At 41.2% G+C, this 18,330-nt stretch overlaps 1 protein-coding gene across 6 annotated transcripts in view; it reads right to left on the reverse strand.

Annotated features, from left to right (window-relative positions):
• Window positions 1-18,330, reverse strand: part of agrn (agrin) — a 258,498-nt gene that overhangs the window by 181,488 nt on the left and 58,680 nt on the right. For 5 of the 6 annotated variants that reach the window (XM_085261192.1, XM_085261190.1, XM_085261195.1 and 2 more), the window contains exon 3: window positions 10,394-10,414. The exons of the other annotated variant lie outside the window; for it this stretch is intronic. In XM_085261192.1, coding sequence (XP_085117318.1) covers window positions 10,394-10,414 — 21 coding nt within the window. The remainder of the gene's footprint in view (window positions 1-10,393; window positions 10,415-18,330) is intronic. 6 annotated transcript variants of the gene reach the window in all.

Here is an 18,330-nt window from a genome sequence, read left to right on the forward strand (position 1 = left end):
AGAAGTGAGCAAAGCATCTTCATTTTCATTTTAGAATCTGTTCTCTGAAAACCAAACAACAATTTCAATATCTTAGCTGCAAAATGCTGTTTTCCTTTCCTTCAAAACAAGAGCAGGTCATAAGAGCTACCTTTCTTTTTTAACAGAAATTGAGTCCTTGACTGAAGAAAGAGTGTGCAAAACGAGCATCGGGTTCGCCACTTGTCTAAAACCTAAACTGTTTCTTTTATTCTAACAATGGCAACAACCCACAACCCTCATTCACCATCCAAACCTCCAATTTCTGCAGTTTCCCTCTGCCAGATCCTCATTATCGACCAAGGAAAACAGAGAGGATGTGCCTTGGTGTGTGTATTTGTGGAGAGGGGAGCTGGTAGACAGGAGCAAACGACACGAAGCAGAAGCCGACGGAGTGATGGGTGTGACTGAAGGGATGGGGGTTGTCAGCATTTGTAGGTCAGCGTAAATGTTTAATGCTTTATGCTGATGAGCTGACACTCTTATGTCTCTCTGGTTCTCTGGAAAAAAAAAAGAAGAAAGAAGACGCACTCTGATACCCACCGCCGCTTGCACACACGCGACTGCCACACATTTGCAGGCGTAAGCCACCCACTTGTGAGCCCCTGCTTATACTCACCCCGACCTCTCGGCACGCCAATTAAGTAGGTATGTGACAAGACAGCCAAAAGTTCCAATTAGACCAATCTACCTCTGCAACATGTCCCCTTATACCAGCCTCCCCATGGCAGAAGCAGCAGCCTGCACCTTCCTTCCCCCCACTGGTCCTAAATGGTTTTCCATGCATCACTCTCTCTTCCAGCACTCCTATTTACCCCAGTTACATCAGAATGAGGAGCCCAAATAATGCAACTTTAATGGAGCCACTTTAGCATTCAGTCTTAAAGCGGGGGATAGATGTTTCAGTTATGAGCATGCATAATTATTAGGCCTGGAGTACACATTGTAATTGAAAGGGTCTGATAACAATGCTGCCTTGTTACATGCAATACATTAGGAAATGGGGAGGTGGATTAGAGTTACATGACAGGGAGGGGGGGGGGGGGGGGGGGGGAGACTCCATTCAGTTTGCAAGGTTTAGCAAAGAAACCCATAATGGCCTGTTTATCTTATCAATTAGGGAGCCATAATATTTTTTGAAATGAGAAATGGGGCTTGTCACGGGGCACAATCACCTCATAAATAAGGCACCTTGCTAAATAAATCCACTAACCAATTTATTCAATTTACCACACAATGGCTTATAGCCTAATTTCAGTGATAATGGGAGCACACACTTGAGGAAATTAAACTGGAGAAGTTGAAATTTCATGAGTCATTTCCAAATGACCCCCAAAGGATGTTAGAGAATCAGGTGGCAGGAATGTTCAGACAGCACAGTCTGTCTGTCGAATAAATGCGGCTTCGTTTTTTGTTTTTTTAACAGAGAGAAAGCCAAAGGGCATGGTTTGCTTTTTTTTTTTACCGCTTGATCAACAATCATTTCAAATACTGGTGCAGTTCTGGACACATTATTTTCAACACGTCGTCATTAAGGATTCAGTGGAAGCCTGGCCATTAATGGCTTTTAGATGCTGCCTCCCACACCCTACTTGATGGGGCATGCTTTCCATTAAAGTAAAAGTATTTTGGATGCTTATAGTTCGATCATAAAGCTCCATATGTTGCGTTGTTATTTCTCCGGCTCTGTCACAAACAAGCCTCCTCACTGTTACAGCGTGGGGAGACAGCGCTGCATGAAAGCCAACGTGTCAAAATCAAAATTCATCACTGTCGATGACGGTAATTGGTCTTGAAAAAGAGAAGAAAAGCACGTTCTGTGCCACTGGGCTGATTAAAGGCATCACACACGCAAGCATACACACAGTCTGTTACTTGGGGCAGATTCATTTTTTGCTTGAGTTTTAAATGTAGCCACATCTTATTGTTTGAATGTCAAAAAAGATCCATCGCATCTCTCTTTTAACACAGCACACAGTGTGCGCAGAGCGTTGGACCGTGTTTTGCTGCTGAATGGTGTTTGTGGAGGTTTAGCTGTATAGAGTGGCCTAAAGCACTGCTGGGACAGACAAGACAAAACTGGGTCCTTTACACTGGGTGTGGCCTGGATTCACACAAAGCCCCCAGTGGGTGAACGCCTAAGGAGAGTGTCTGTGCATGGATGGATGGATGGTCAGATAAGTTTATTGGGGACACCAGAGTGGCTCCATGGTGAGTAAGGGATAATGGAGAGTGGCAGACGTAAGGCAGATGGACATATGCTAGGACAGATACGGATGTGGGTCTCAGTTAAATTTAAAATACATCTTAGAGCTTATTTGAGAATATGTTATCAGTCACTAACAAATATACCAGTGTATCAACGTGTTACAAAACTAATCAGTATCAGCATGTTTCACAATCTCACGTCTTACACTCATGTGTCAGGATATCCAACAATGGATGAGATGTAAATTACATTTCCCTCACTAAATCAATGATTTTGGCTCAAATCCACTTCTATGTGGAAACACATTATTACCCCATGTGGACTAAGAGCAACCCCTAACACTTTAAGCCCTCCCCCATCTAAGTCCGCAGATGACACTATCGCTTTTAACTCCCATTTTTCTTAAGCACAGATCCCTCAATGCAACACCACTGCAACACGTCGGGGTCGGGGCCGCTAATGGAGCCCTCACCCCATGTCTCTCCCATGAGGCTGTCTGTCCTGAGGAGGAAATTAGGTGGTGTTGGGAGGGGGTTATGTAGTGAGGGTGTGTGTGTGTTTTGACAGGGGAGGTAAGAATTCTGGGTCAGGGACTCATTGGAGGCCTCTTAATCTGGAGATGGACAGGGTGGGGTTTGGGTAGACTACACACACGCAGACACACACATCAGATGGGACCCCCTACCAATTTACATTTACCTACTTAGCATGCCCCTGGGCACGTGCACGCTCTTATCCCTTCACTGCAGCCTTCTGCATATACAGCAAGTGCGATCATGGGTAAAAGAGATTATTTTACCATAACCCAGATATTCTAACCCCACATGACCTACTGGGTTACAACAGCATCAGTTCTTCTAGCAACACAATAACCCCAGAAGCGCACCACATTGATGAAGCTGACACTGCATTGGATACTCAGTCAGTAGGATGACATGGGTTGATGCAACAGCAGCTCAAATGATAAATTAAATATGAATGTGCATGAACCCCCCCACCCCCTTCATAGTTTCCCTCCCCCTTTTCTTCCTTTAACGATCAGAGGCATTGAGGATGCGGCCATAATATTTCTAGTTCAAATCCTTTTCATGGCCTCCCTCTCTCATTCTTCATTCCTGTCACCCATGGCTGTGTTTTTCTTTCTAAAGAGCAGATGCACTATTAAAAAAAATCATTAAACTAAAATACCTCAGTGACAGCACATTTTGCCTGAGCTGCAGTTGTTATTCATATGAAAAGTACGCTTCTGAATGACAATGCTCTCCGTCTGCCTTGACCCCTGTTATGTAAAACGCTGATGAGTGTGACCCCAGAGAGAAGAAGGAAGACAGCTTCCGGGCTGAGCTCGGGTTTGGACTCTCCAGACTCTTGGAATGAAAAGGTGAGCAACTGGAAAAGCCACCTCCCTACACTCAGTGTTGGAGCATTTGTGCCCCCTAGTGTACTTACTTGTCCAAGCAGCTTCAGGCTGGAAGTTTGAAGGCTTAACACCACTTTTGACTCAAACACGAGAAAACACTGGAGTGCATGAGAAGTTGAAATGCAAGAGCAAACAGTTTCATATATTTGTGTCAGTGAGAATGAAGAAGAAAGCAGCACTTTATCTGTGGGGAAGTCACTGTGGGACCCTGTGAGCATATTCAGAGTTTTGTATAAGCTGGAGGAGGAAAGGCAGGTTTTTTAATCCAAGAAAAGTGCTCTTTAGTGACCCACATACTGAATGCATCTCTACAAAAGAGAGCTGATGAGCTCATAGACACTCTAGGGGTTCAGACGCATAAGGGCTCCTTGAGAGCAATAACAAAGACTGCAGAAAAAAGGTTAGATCCAGACCCAGCTGGGAAACCCATGAGGGCACAGTGGCCGTTTTTATCTTCGTCTACTTCTTCTTGTATCATGTTTCAGTCATACACGTATTACTTCCTTAGATGAAATCGCACATTTGTTGAGATGTTCAGGTTAACAAACAATCACGTTAAGTGGAGAAAATTTGGACTATAAAAATTTGGGATTAAACAACGGAATCATGTAGATCTGATCTGAACTATAATTCATTACTGTGTGTCCTACACGAGAAAAAGCAAATCAAAGATGCAAACTCCATTACAGCCACAGCAAACAAGCAACATAATAACAGGAGACATTCAACCCCAACTCCCATCTATTCAATCTTCTCTGATTGCTGTACTGCAGAGTTTAACACAGGGGTAGGGAACGTTGGTCCTCGAGAGCCGGTGTCCTGCAGGTTTTAGATATCACCCTGGGTCAACACACCTGAATCAAATGATTAGTTCATTACCAGGCCTCTGGAGAACTTCAAGACATGTTGAGGAGCTAATTTAGCCATTTAAATGAGCTGTGTTGGATCAAGGACACATCTAAAACCTGCAGGACACTGGCTCTCGAGGCCTGGAGTTCCCTACCCCTGGTTTAACAGGTAACAGTTGTACTGTGCAGCACGCACCCATTAGATGGCAGCAGATTCAAGGAGTAGCTCCTTTGTGTTCTTTCATACTATCGGTGCCCAAAACCTCGCACAGACAAATGGAAGAACAAACATTATGTCACTCTGTAGAATGACCTCTTATTTACTATATCAGTAAGACTGATGAACACATAATTAAAACGCTGATAAATCTATGATGTTCAAATGTCAACACACTGCATGTGTTGTAAATTAGATCCATGACATTTTAAATAAAGTGCTAATGATGTACTAACCATTTCCCATAAAAGACCACACATTTTGAACTGATTAATGCTGTTTGTCACAATATGTGCAGTCGGGGTGAAGTCTTCATCTATCATCATTATTTGAAACACAAATACTTCTAGCAAGTTATTTCTGCAAATACCTGCTTCGGTTTCTAGTTTTTATTGTAACACTAAAATTAGCATTACACTTGGCATGTGTCATGCTATAGTAAAATGAGTTATCTAGCTGATAGTCAAAGTCAGACTCAGATGTAATCCATTTACTGGAAGTTCTCGGTTTTTGCTTTACGCAGAACCGCAGAACACTACAACAGTTGATAGCACCAAAACAATTTACTGACTCGCAAACCGCAGGGTTGGCACGGGCTCCATAAAGTGTTCCACACACCTTCACGTTCGCCTGTGAGCCATTTGTTTACAGCATTTACAGCAGGTTCGAGCAGAAGCACACAGAGGTTAATAATGCACAGTGTGGGAATAACTATGACTAACAAGCTCGGTCATAACACAAAGTTCAATAGAGCCATGAAGATAAGACGACACATATGGTCCAGAAATCACTGCAGAGAAGAAGAGAGAAAACACAGCTGAGGTGCTGCCTGTATCTGGCTTTAGCAGGAGATGATGAGGTCGAACACAGAGGATTGTGTTCATTCCCATCGGGGGAAAGAGCGCATTGGATCATTTCAAGGACTCTTGGTCATGTTCCAACAAAGTCGATTAAGTTGCACAAGGTGTGTGCCCGTGCATGTGTGTGGAGAATGAATGAGAAGAAGAAGAGAGAAAGAGAAATTTCCTCCAATAAGGAGAAGAAGAAGAAAACTGACTGAGGGGTAACAGCTAAGCTGCCAAAAAGGAAACGTGCATCTTAATAAACATGCCCCTGGGCAACAGTAAGCTTACACACAAGTCATGTCACAGCTGTCGATCAGGAAGCACACACATTACTCAGAGACACGAAAGCTCTGACTAAGAACTGAAACTGATGGAATTCTACGTTATGCATTGTACATCATATGAATGTGCTGAGTCTCACAGAAGTGCTAAGAATCATACATTTTAAGAGAATGCAATCAGAAGACCACAAGATCATAGATGAAGGGTTATTTTGGTTTTAAACCAGGTCACTTCAACAAGCTGAAGAACCTAAATGAAGCAATCAGCTGTAGCCCAGCTTTGCTTGCAGCCCTTCAAATGAATAAACAGGTGGACATCACATATTAGATTACCCTTACATGGGTTGGTCCAATCATCCAGACCTAGTGACCTATTTTAAATAATTTATTTCAGTATATAATTTTAAAGAAAGCGATATCCACCTGCACCAAAACTTAACAAGCTCCTCTATTTTTCTAATATTTGCCTCAGTAGTTTTTGCATAATGTAACTGAGAGATAGAATAAACATATGGACAGGCAAACACGCGGCACTGTTGTCATATCAGCTAATATAAGATGATTTGTATTTGTATTCTGCTTTTCCAGATATTTCAAACCTGTTAAGCTGACCTAAACTGAGTGACCACGACTGTTTCATATTACCCAAATCATTGCAGCTAAACAAAATAAACTTCTGTAACCATCGAGAGCGCCTTTCATGTTGTTACCGCACAGTTGGTATTCACCAAAGTGCTGAGAGACAGGGAGTTGTCAGCCTTGCCTTGCTTCACGGCACCAAACATATGCTGCTGAGAGTTTTTGCTCTCTGTGCAAAGCTTACTTTCTGCTGGAAACAAACACTCAGCCGCAGATTGAGTGAAATAAACACTCGTGTGCGCCCATGCTGCTATGGAAATAAACACTCTTTTGGAAAGAAAAGCGTGCGCATAGCGGTGAGCAAACCTCTAAAGGCCCAGACACCTTTAAATGGATAGAGCACATGCACAAAATAAACTAGAAATATACTGACATAGATAAATCCTGGAGAACTAGGACAAACTACAAGAACAGACAAATATAAAAGTTCATGCCTTCTGAAAGTTAGAGGGCAGCATTGCTATCAATGGGTAATGTTTTTAGGGCCACATGTAAGTCTGTTTGAGAACAACACCCTTAAAAGATCATGCAAAGGATGTGAAGGATGATACTCTCGAAGCAGCCCATTAATTATAGTAAACAGTTTACTTTTTACCATTGGTGGTAATTGTTGTCTGTTATGAGTTTAAATTACCAAGACCTGAATGACAGAATGAAAGATGTTATTATACACAAAACTCAAGACTGTGCAACTTTACCTTCATACAACACTGACAAGCGCCACATGATCTAGAGAAACAAATCTGCATTCAATTCAAACACATTAGCAACCGGGATGTGTAAAAAATCCTATTTAAACGACAAAGTTCTGCACTGAATAACACATGCCGAAGGCTGATTTTGACCAAAGGTACAGTAAAGGACTCTATTCTGCTAAACAACAGTCATTCCAGCACTTTACATAAACAACAGCCCACTGTAGAGCAGCGAAGACAACACAGTTATAATGTATTTAGCTTCAAAACACCAGCACCTAAACAACACTTTAGTAATGATGGCTTTCCCTAGCATTGCATAAGAGGCTGTTCTTCACTGTGGGAGATATAATGATAACAACAAAACAACAGGACACTCCATTCAGACTTTTAATAAGCATTTCATGGATATACGCATATCAACAATGAAAAGTCACTAGTTTAGTCCTTGAGTTTCTGCGCAATTTCAAGAGGATATCTAAGGAATAGTTGAAACAGAAGGTCAGGATGGCCTTTAATTCAGGGAGGGCTTTTTGACTGGTACTTAAGGATACCTCCCATCCAAGAATGAGCTCCCTATGACCTCAGGGAGAGAAGGAAGATGGGATGCAAAACCAGATAAGGAACGAGAGGACCTTGATGGGGTGTATTCCCAGTGATAAACAGACCATGATGACAAGGACAATATGGACTTTGAAAAATGTTAGTTTTGAAAGTTAACCTGTTTTGGAAAAGGCTTTTTCACTCAAAACAGAGCAGATCTTCCATTTAACCTACATGTTATCTCTACATCGGATATTCCTCCTCACTCAGACTATCTAACAGGTCCTCAGGTGGTCATCTGTTTTTCTAAATATTCAGAAAATGCTTTACTCCTTAAGTAACTATCTCCAACTCTTTAAGCCCAGTGGTCATTTATTTCTAACCCTTTCCTTTCAACAAAACTAGAAAACCTCCAAGGTCCTGATGAAAGAGGGCAAAAAGAAGACCTACAGGTTCTCTCGCCGGTAGCTATTGATTGTGTCTGTGCAAAAAATACAGTGATAAAGCTATACAGAAGTGAAGGACTCTCGTGGCCACTTATCCACCTGTACAATGAAAGCTATTACTCATGCAGCTTATCATTTAAAACTAATGACATCAATTCTCTAGGGGACAAAAACCTGAAGAGCCACAAGCTACAGGACTTAACCCTGTAAATCTCATTACTGCACAGACTGACCTCCCAAATCAGACAGCAGGTAATTGCACACTCTTGCATCTGAAAGTCACATTAAAAGCCCGATAATGGCTCTCTGACTCAGAATAAAAGGAAACACCAGAGTGGACAAGAAGAAGAACAACGAATCTCTCTTTGGCAAAGAAAGGAAATTGGTACCTGCTTGAGTAATAGCAAGGTCTACAAAGGATGCACTCTCCAGATCGCATTCGTTGTTAATGGTGTGCTACTTGTGAAAAGGGCAAAAATACCTGTTTCTTGATGAATAGGGCTGCTTGAGAAAAATGCTAGGTGTGGAGATAATAAGGGTCCGCCGGTGATAAAAACCCACACAGTTCACAGCTGAATAGGCTATTCATGTGCTATCAAGCACTGTGATGAAGCAATAAGAAAAACATTTTGTCTAACAAAGCAGATGGACTGAGGTCCAGTAAATGGTCAAATGTAACACAAGTTAGGAGAAATAAAACATATGATGGACAAGGTTCTTTTGCTTCATTTGAATTTTGAACAAATTAAAATCAAGCAGAAAAAACTTGTTAGATAAAAGAACGTGACATATGAACAATTCAAAGCACACAGAATGAAATAAAACAGAAGAAAGATGCTGTAGTAGTAGTCTAACGCAACGGGCCCCACAGAAACCCAGTGGGATCAGTTGGGAATCTGAAGTAGGCGTGCCAGATCTACTTTAGAGTGATTAAAAACTCTGCTGCATTTGTTTATTCAGGTTAGTTCACCTAGGCCAGTTTGAATGTTGTCATTAGAACCAAAAGCCCCTGAATCCCTGCATTGTTTCTATGCAGTCTTTGGATTGCAGCTAATTTATATTTTACATAGTTCAAAGAGGCATGTGCTGTATCGTACACCATAATGTTATTGTCTCAAGCAGAGTTTAATGAGACTATAAAAGCATCACAGCAAAGAGAAGAGCAGGATAGAAACAGCAATGACAAATTTCGGCTTCTGTGAAAACTCTGTAGTTCAAGTAGGCGATATAAGTTTTAGTCTCAGCTGTCACATGTGCTTGTTTGCAACAGCTTCCTTGAGCTGGCTTGTATAGCAGTTAATGAGATCCCGAAGGAAACCGGTGTTAAGCAGGTCACAGACTGCTGCAAGCACCAGAGCATTCATAACCACACTATGGATGACCTTTGACCTCACTCCTATCCTTGTGCTGGCTATATAATTTTGTGAAAGTCTAAAGCCTCACTTGAGGGTTACCCAAGCGAGGCTAACCCATATTCACGCACAGCCATCTGCGGTTTTTTTCCATGCATGTGGAAATTACAACTGGATGTTGTAATGCTGTTCCTACCAGACATTAGGACTATTTAACTGCCCTGCTTGCTTTAACCTGTCCAGCTGTCTATACAGGCCGTGTAAGTGGCTGCTTTACTTGCATCCTGAAGCACATTTTTAAGCTTCCAGTCTATATTCCTGCAGTGACAAGCCAAAATGACTGGGCTGTCTGTATAGACAGCACTGGCATTACATCTTTTTGTATCTATATACGCAGCTTGACACAACAGTAGCAATCTACGACACCAGCCCTATACCGCATCAAATTACAAACGTATAACATGCATGAAATGAAAGACTGAGGCCCTTAAATCTGTCAGTAAGTAAAATTACCAGGTACAGAAGGGCAAATTGCAGAAATGTTGTTCACCCATGCAACAGGTGAGCACAGTCACAGCACCCTGGTCCCTGTAAGAATGTATGCACAGTCTACATTCTTACAGTGATAATAAAGAATGGGATAGGGGACGGGATAATCCTTGTCATATCAAATAGGATACAAGTTACTTTACCATTCATGCCTCTGACTGATAAAAGTTATCATTGCCAGCCTGTTTTTTCCTCAGTGACAAAGACCCTAAACACTCTGAATTCCTAAGGTTGAACTTTAATGGTACTGTCCTTTTACTGCTTTTCTCCAAAGGACATATGAAAATAATTCAGCTGGGAGCATAAAAGCCAAAGATAACCATCTACTTACCTGCAACAATATATTTGTGAGCTTCAGTATGCAAAAGAGGGAGAAAAGAAGGAGGAAAAAAGCAGTGAGTGATTAGATTGCAAGCCAAGCATAAATTCCATGCTTTTTTGTATCTGTGTGTGTGTGTGTTTTTACATGGATAAGCCTAAGGTGGATTAGTGTCATGAAGCTGATGAATGAGAATGATGATGAGTAATAAGTAAGTAATGCCCACTGTTTATGGCAAAACATGCATATCAGTCTTAGTGGAAACAGATGCCAAGAAAGTTCCAATATATAGAATGATGCGAATCTTGCATGTACTTTGAATAAGCAGCACAAAGCTTTGGGCCTTACACTGTCAGCAAAGTCCAACAATCACAACGACAAAATGCCTGCAACAACCCACTTTACTCATGAGCGAATCACTAGAGACTTGCAAAATAATACATTTTACTCATCTCCCCTATCTTGCACACATGGGTTCACACACAAATGTCAATCTGCTGATGCAGATTGAGGAGGAGCAATGTTGACAAGGTCTATGAGAGGCTCATGCATAAAAGATGGGCTGAGCAAGGCTGGAAGAGGGAGCGACTGACTGGGGAATAGCACAGAAACCACAGCTCCCTCCATCGATTACTAGCCAGGCACTCATGGAGATATTCTGTCCATGTCTGAGCTATATGTTGGCATCAGATCAAATTATGTTCTCTTCCAGGAAACGCAGACAAAATGCCCCCCTTTGTGGGTCATGACCTTTGCACCAAGTCTGCGTTGCGCATTTTGCAGTGTCACCACATTTTTAGACAATTATCAAAATATAAAGTGAGAATTTATGTTAGGCAGCTGTCCCTGTTGCAGTATTTTCAATTCAATTCAATTCAATTTTATTTATTTAGCGCCAAATCACAACAAAAGTCGCCTCAAGGCGCTTCATAGATACAGAGAAAAACCCAACAATCATATGACCCCCTATGAGCAAGCACTTTGGCGACAGTGGGAAGGAAAAACTCCCTTTTAACAGGAAGAAACCTCCGGCAGAACCAGGCTCAGGGAGGGGCGGCCATCTGCTGCGACCGGTTGGGGTGAGAAAAGGAAGACAGGATAAAAGACATGCGAAACACTCTTTGTTATTGGGCACTCACTGCATGGTGGCTAAAGTGGCCACCATCCAAGCTACCAATCAGGCAAGGAGGCTATTTCACTGAAGGTTATTTAACGATGAACCCAATAGCGCAGCTACAACAACAACAAAAAAATGTAGCAGTTATTCTGCAGACAAAACAGGTGTTTTGATGGGTTTTGTCCTGGGGCTGGTATTAGGAAAGCGCCGGCTCTCCTCCTCTGTTCCGCCCTCTTGCATTTCTCTCATCCTACTTTCTCTACTCTTGTCTTGATCCTCATTATTCCAAACTGGGGTCTTTGTGGGAGCAAACGGTCTATTATCCAAAGATGGAGCTTAGGACAACTTAAAGCTTTGGAGGAGTGGCTATTTATTTGGGTTGAAAGACAGAGAAGAAGTGGGGGAGTGTGTGTCTGGCCTGGCATTCCCATATCACTTAGGCTAATGTGATTAAGGGCGAGTGAGAGAGGGAGTTCATTTAGCTCAAAGTGTGTTGTTACTAAGTGATTCACGTCAGGGAGATTCAAAGGGGGAGAGGCAGGGATACTGCCAGTCACTGGACTTCCTTGAACACACACATATGCATGGACGATCAAATAAGAATAGCAGTATGCTGCATTTTTAGTGCCTGGTACTGAAATTAGCACGCATGAATACACACACAAAAATGCTCATTGGTACCACCCAAGGTCAGAAATGAACAAAGTCCCCATTATTCCGTTTCTTTCTTTTTTTTTTCCCTTTCTTGTTTTTCATTTAACTCTTAACACTCCCGGTTGCCCTCTGACTTACCACAACAGCTCAGCAAGTGTTTCTTTAAAAGACATGATCTGTTCCAAGCTAAAAACACGGAAAACATATATGAGGGGTAAACAGGACGACAGACTTATTTAGGCAGAAGAGGTAAGAGGTGGTGGATGCAGTGTCTCGGTGGTGCATGAAACACAGCAGATGGATCTGCTGGACTTTTGAATGGCTTTTTGCATGCTGCCACCCACATTCACATTACACTAACAGACATTGCCTGTCAGTGGCACTTCGAACTGAGCTCTCACACACGGAAAGAAAACCTGTTCCATATTAATGAGAAGAGACAGCAATCACTTTTAACTTAAACATCTGAATCTGCTGATCTTCTATTAAATATCTCCAAGTATTTTACATTTATAGATCTTTTGCTTTTAATATAAAATGAATATCAGACTCAAAATCAACTGAAGCAACAATTCTGTCTAAACCCCAACCAGTCCACCAGCAGTGCCCGACTAGAAACAGTGCACCAACTTGCCCTCTACACCCTAAGGTGTAAGCTCAAGCATGTTGGTGCATTTTTGTAATGGTTCTAGTCGATTGAAATAAAGGCATTTTGCCACTTGTTAAAATTACAGAGACAGTGCCTGGATATGGATTCGGATAATTTTCTGTTTTCCTTTCTTATTCCCCGTCCACATGATTTAAGGAAACACTAACATTGAGGAAAATCTCCTTCCTGAGCATCATAAAAGAGCGATTGTTTAACTATCTGAAGGTTTTAAACAAGATTACAGTGAAGTTTGTTTTTAACCCTTTCACGCATAGTGGTCACTACAGTGGATCACTACAGTGGACAGCTATTCAAAGGCTGTTTTCTTGTATTTGTGTCAGTGTTGATGGTATACTTGCACTACATTGGACACTGATGTGTCACTCCATACACATCAGTTGTCCAAGTGTAAGTGTAAAAAAACTCTTTGAAAAGTACATGTTTAAAAAAATGAAGTTCAAAAATCTTTTTTTCATGCCTAAAGACGAATAAATATACTTAAAAAAAATCCTGATTGAGCTTGTAAAAGTAAAACTTATCATTGCAACTTACCTATAAAAAAAACATCACATACTTGCAACTTTGACTTGAGACAAACAACCAAAAGCCCACATTGCCCAAGTTCTTCAGTTTCTCCTGGTTGCAATATGCCACAGAATTGATTTTAAAGCCATATTATTTATTTATAAACCCGGGGATACCTTTACACCAATGAAGAGAGGACTGCCGGTGGTGCTCAGGGCAAAATTGGAAACAAGAAGAAGCTGCTTTTAGTCATTACGCAGCACAATCCTGGAACCAACCGCTCGGTAGTCTTATAAATGAACCTAATGCTTTGTTTAAAAAAAACAAAACAAAAACAGACTAAAAACTTAACTAAATGCTTTTAAACACATCATTATCACTCTGTCAGTAAGATTTATTTTTCACCCATGTATTTTATTCTTTGATTTCATGTATATTCTTTCAGATTCTGCTTTTTTTTAAACTTTAAACTGATTTGCTTTTGCCTGTTTCATCCCATTTTAATGGCGCATTAAATCAGCATGTGTACATAAATCCTGCTTTGTGAATAAAACTGCATAGTTTTCCCAGTGAAAGAACATGTCACACATCTTATGCTATAATAGTGTTTTTCTCTTAATGCTGTAAATTACACTAGTGAATACACAGGAAGGCCTGTGTCAACATTTGTGTATTTGTCATGAGGGAAGTGAGTATTTGGTACTCAGCTGAGATCCGCTCCACCCTCCACCACCAAGAATACTGTCCATTCTCAAGAAGACCACCCTCCCACTCCCCCAAACAGGAAGGAATTTACAGACAGGAAGAAAAATGTGTCATCCCTCCCTCCTCCTTTCTTGCTCTTTTGTACCCTATCACATACCTCCTTCCGTTTTCACATTGGTCAAAAAGCGGGAAATGGGAAAATACAAACTCTAACTATGAACTTGTATGTTTGTATTAAACCCAAGATCTTAACCACCTTTCCAGATGCTGATAATCCTCAAACTCTTGCACTCTCCTTCTTTGTCTTCAACTGGAAACTAGTGGTGGACATCATCAGCGAGTGAGAATGAAAAGAGCCTTTTGAGATTCTTGATTCGAAAAGACCGTTTTTGGAGATGCAGACAACATATGTGAATCTGGACCCAAGAGAGCCTTTAGGTCAGCCACAAAAAGGTCCTGGAACTGGGAAAAGGGGGAGATTTCTAAGGGACTTGGACCAACGACTGCACTTTCTCACACGCAGGGCACTGTGGGTGTAAAAAGTCCTATCAGTTTCCAGCTGTGAGGTGTATACAACCCTTTCACCGTCCCCTCCTTTTCTTCAGCACTTGAATAAATAGAGGCTGAGAAATGGGCCGGAGGGGAAGAGAGCAGGGGAAAAAAAGGAGGGTAGGATCCCTTTGGTACTTGTTTACCTCGTGCAGCCCATCCTTCATGTCGCCCCAATTTACGTGGCCTTGGCAGACTTTGCCAAACAAATGCTCGCCAGAAGAATAAGCAAGAACTGCATTGGTTATTTTCACTCTGGCGGATTCATCTCAGCTGATGGGAAATTAGGAAGTGATGTCAAGTGAGTGTTACCATCTCCGACTGTCCTCGCGCCGGACCGTTTAGAGTTCTTAATAATTTATCTCTTAGTTAATGCAGTGGAGTCGTGTTGGACGAGAGAAACAAGTATGTAGGCTTGTTTTCCCTGTGCACAGCGGCCACATACATTTCGCAACAAGTCATTTGCATATGCAGCGCTGTGATTATATATAAGGGAAGATAGAAATGCAAAGAGGGGTTCCCTTCGCTCAAGCAGAATCTTTTCACAATAGCGCAATTTCACGCCACGCAAATCTGCAGCTCCTCTGTGGGCTGCCTTAATTTAATTTTGTGTGAGGGGAGAGATTAAACACCCACAACCACACATCAAGATAGACAGCCAGGACTGACTAAAAAGCCACAAAGACAATAAACTGACACATTTATACCAGGTGGATTTTGCCAGTTTTGTTCAGTTACATCTCCATTGTCAGACTTGGCAGATGCAACGGGCTTCATATACTCTGTCTTCAGAAATATTCCTTTAAAAGTGCAGATTATGCGATTTTAGGAGATGCCTCACAGAAACTTTCTGGAGAAATCAAAACGCTTCAATCTTTGGGACTCGTCTTGTTTCAAAACAGGAGACAGCATTAATTCGGCTCCTTATAAGGAGAGAGTGTTATCTTTGGTTAAAGGAGGGTCCAACTCCTACCAACATTGTGCTCCATGTTAGGACGCTCCCTGTCAGCACTATTCCTCTGTGGTCCATTTACATCAAGGCCTGACAGCCCCCAAACGTTCCTGACATTCCAGCTGTAGCAAGACATGACCGCCTTTGCTTAAACGTTTGCACTGTACGACTTCAAGATGCAGCCTTATGTCCACCGAAGGCGAAAGCTAAAACCAAAACTTATAAACCCCTAATTTACTGAGAGCATCGGTAAACAGCTAGCCTTTATCAGACACCACCAAATTACTGGCTTATACCTTCAGCTGCAAAAAACCATAAATAATAAGTAAATGAGAACAACTGAAGTGAGCTCAGCTGTACTGAAACACAGCTGGAGGAGGCTGAACCTGTGAAACTAAATGGGTCTATCCAACCAATTCACACTATTCACACTTAACTGCACTACTGTATAGCTCTGTAAATAATCATTCTGTACATACGATAATTTTTAATCCTACAACTGTTTACAACTTGCATAGTTCCCATTTCTGTATAACTGTATATCTCAGATTTCTGTAAAGTTATTTATTTCATATTCTGTATAGTTTTTCATATTTATATCCTGTTCATAGCTTGTACTCACTACAGCCTGTACATACCTATAGTTATAGAATATTCACAACATACTTCATACCGTGTACATTATAACATACCATAATAGATCCATTTCTGTAATATACTTACATATCTATATTATTGCTAATATATATTGTAATATATCTATATCACTAAAGCACTTCTGGATGGATGCAAACTGCATTTCGTTGCCCTGTACCTGTGCATGTGCAATGACAATAAAGTTGAATTCTATTCTATTCTATTCTATTCTATTCCACTATTCCTGATTCACCGACACTGGTGACTCATGGACACTTATTTCACAAAAAACTCAATATGTCAGTAGAGGAGTTCACAACTCAGACAGGTATAATAATGACTGCCAAAGCATATTTGACAACTGGCCTGACCTTTCCCACCTAATGCTTCTGTAGTAGTGCCCCTCCTTAGTCTGTGGATGGGTTAAATTCCAGTAATTTTTCGCCATGCATAGGCAGAGAGGTATGAAACTGGACACCAGTGCAGGTAACGTCTGTCTCATCAAGGTCAAAAAAGCACAGGGAAATGAAAATTAACAGAGCGATCAATAAAGCAGCAAGTCCAACCTCGCGTCCTGTCACAGCCAATGACATCACTGAATTTTCAGCCCTGGCCTCACTTCAGTATAAGGTGTCCTATCAATCACCGCCACTTCCCTTTAAATACACCCCTCCCCCAATCAGAAACATAGCCTTTCCCCCTAATCCATTAATGGCTTCTAAAGCTCTCAATGTTAAAGGAAAAGGCTTTTAATTTGGCCAGTTAACAAGCTACTACATTCATCCGCAGAGCAAGAGATTCGTGGAATGAGACAGCACCACAAATGAGAGTGTGGGCAAAATGAGAGGAAGGTAGGAACCATCAGCTATCCTAGAATCCACTCAGGACGCTTACAGGGGTGCAATTATCAAAAACACACATTAACAGAGGACAAGAACATTTGGTTGAAATCAGGCAAAAAAGTCAGATCCAATTCTTGAGACAGGAGACATCTGAACTGATGATGAGATGAACACAGGCTGAAGTGATTAGCCAGCAGGCAGAAGACGTGCGTAGGACCGTTGAGGACATATTGAGGAGTGTTATGTCCTTGAATGCTGACGGGTACAGGCACTCAACAGATGAGAGATATCATAATTAGCTTCATATAAACCCACTGGCAGAGAGGACTTGCGAGATCGGGATATTGGTTAATTACGGATCAGCCTGGTGTATTTAGAGAAAATCTCCATTATAAAAAAAACTTGGGGAGGAGAGGCTGTCCAAAAACTGAAGACATTCCTCTACAAGGAGTAGGGAGTCTTTTATTAGTTAAGATTCGGTTAACATTAAGTTATTCACCACTCCAAATTACACCTAAAATGAAGTGAAAACAAGTATGTCAGGCAGACATTTAATCTACTAAACTGCAAGTCTACAGTTAGCTCTCCAGTGCACCTCCTGTCATGGCTGACAGTGCAGAGTTTGTGTTAAATATGGAAGTTAATTTACAATCTTTCTACTTTATCAGTGTTTTCACATATGCAAAAGTGGATTCCAGCTTTGCCGACTATATAAATCTAGCTCTGCCACACTGAGACTTTGAAGAAAAGCTACATGATGAAGAGAAATACACAACAGCAATATTTTTTAGGATTTCGATTAAATTAAGTTATGTTCCCTTTAACAATACATACAATAGAGGAGAGATTATTTAGCTTTTTCTTTTCTTTTTAAAAAATTCAATTCTGTGTAGTTAAAGACTTATTTGTTTTGAGACATTGGAGTCTACATACCTTGAAATTGCAGCTGGAGCTTACAAATTTATTACAAAAAAGTCTAAGAAACACCCTTCAACTATGTCACAAGTGTTGAAGTTGCATAGTTTGTCCACCAGAGGGTATCTGGTAACATCCGTGGTGGCACCACATGGTTTGGAACTCCACAAACACAATGGCCACCTGATCCGAGCAGAGTCGGGCAAAGTAAATAAAAAACTATCAAAATTTATGAAAATCTGTTTGGGTTTCGTGTGTATGAATTTTTTTTAAATCCACTGGCTATTGGATGTTGGCTTTTTAAATAACTAAACTAACAGCCTTAAAAAGTTGTTATTAAGCTGAAAATGTTGTCCGAGCATGAATGCAGAGCACTTGATGGTTTCTGAATTGTGCTAACATAAC

Source organism: Mchenga conophoros, linkage group LG20 (genome assembly GCF_057382185.1).
Source record: "Mchenga conophoros isolate Kocher_MC1m ecotype Shallow Benthic linkage group LG20, M_conophoros_male_GT1.1, whole genome shotgun sequence".
Classification (NCBI taxonomy): Eukaryota; Metazoa; Chordata; class Actinopteri; order Cichliformes; family Cichlidae; genus Mchenga; species Mchenga conophoros.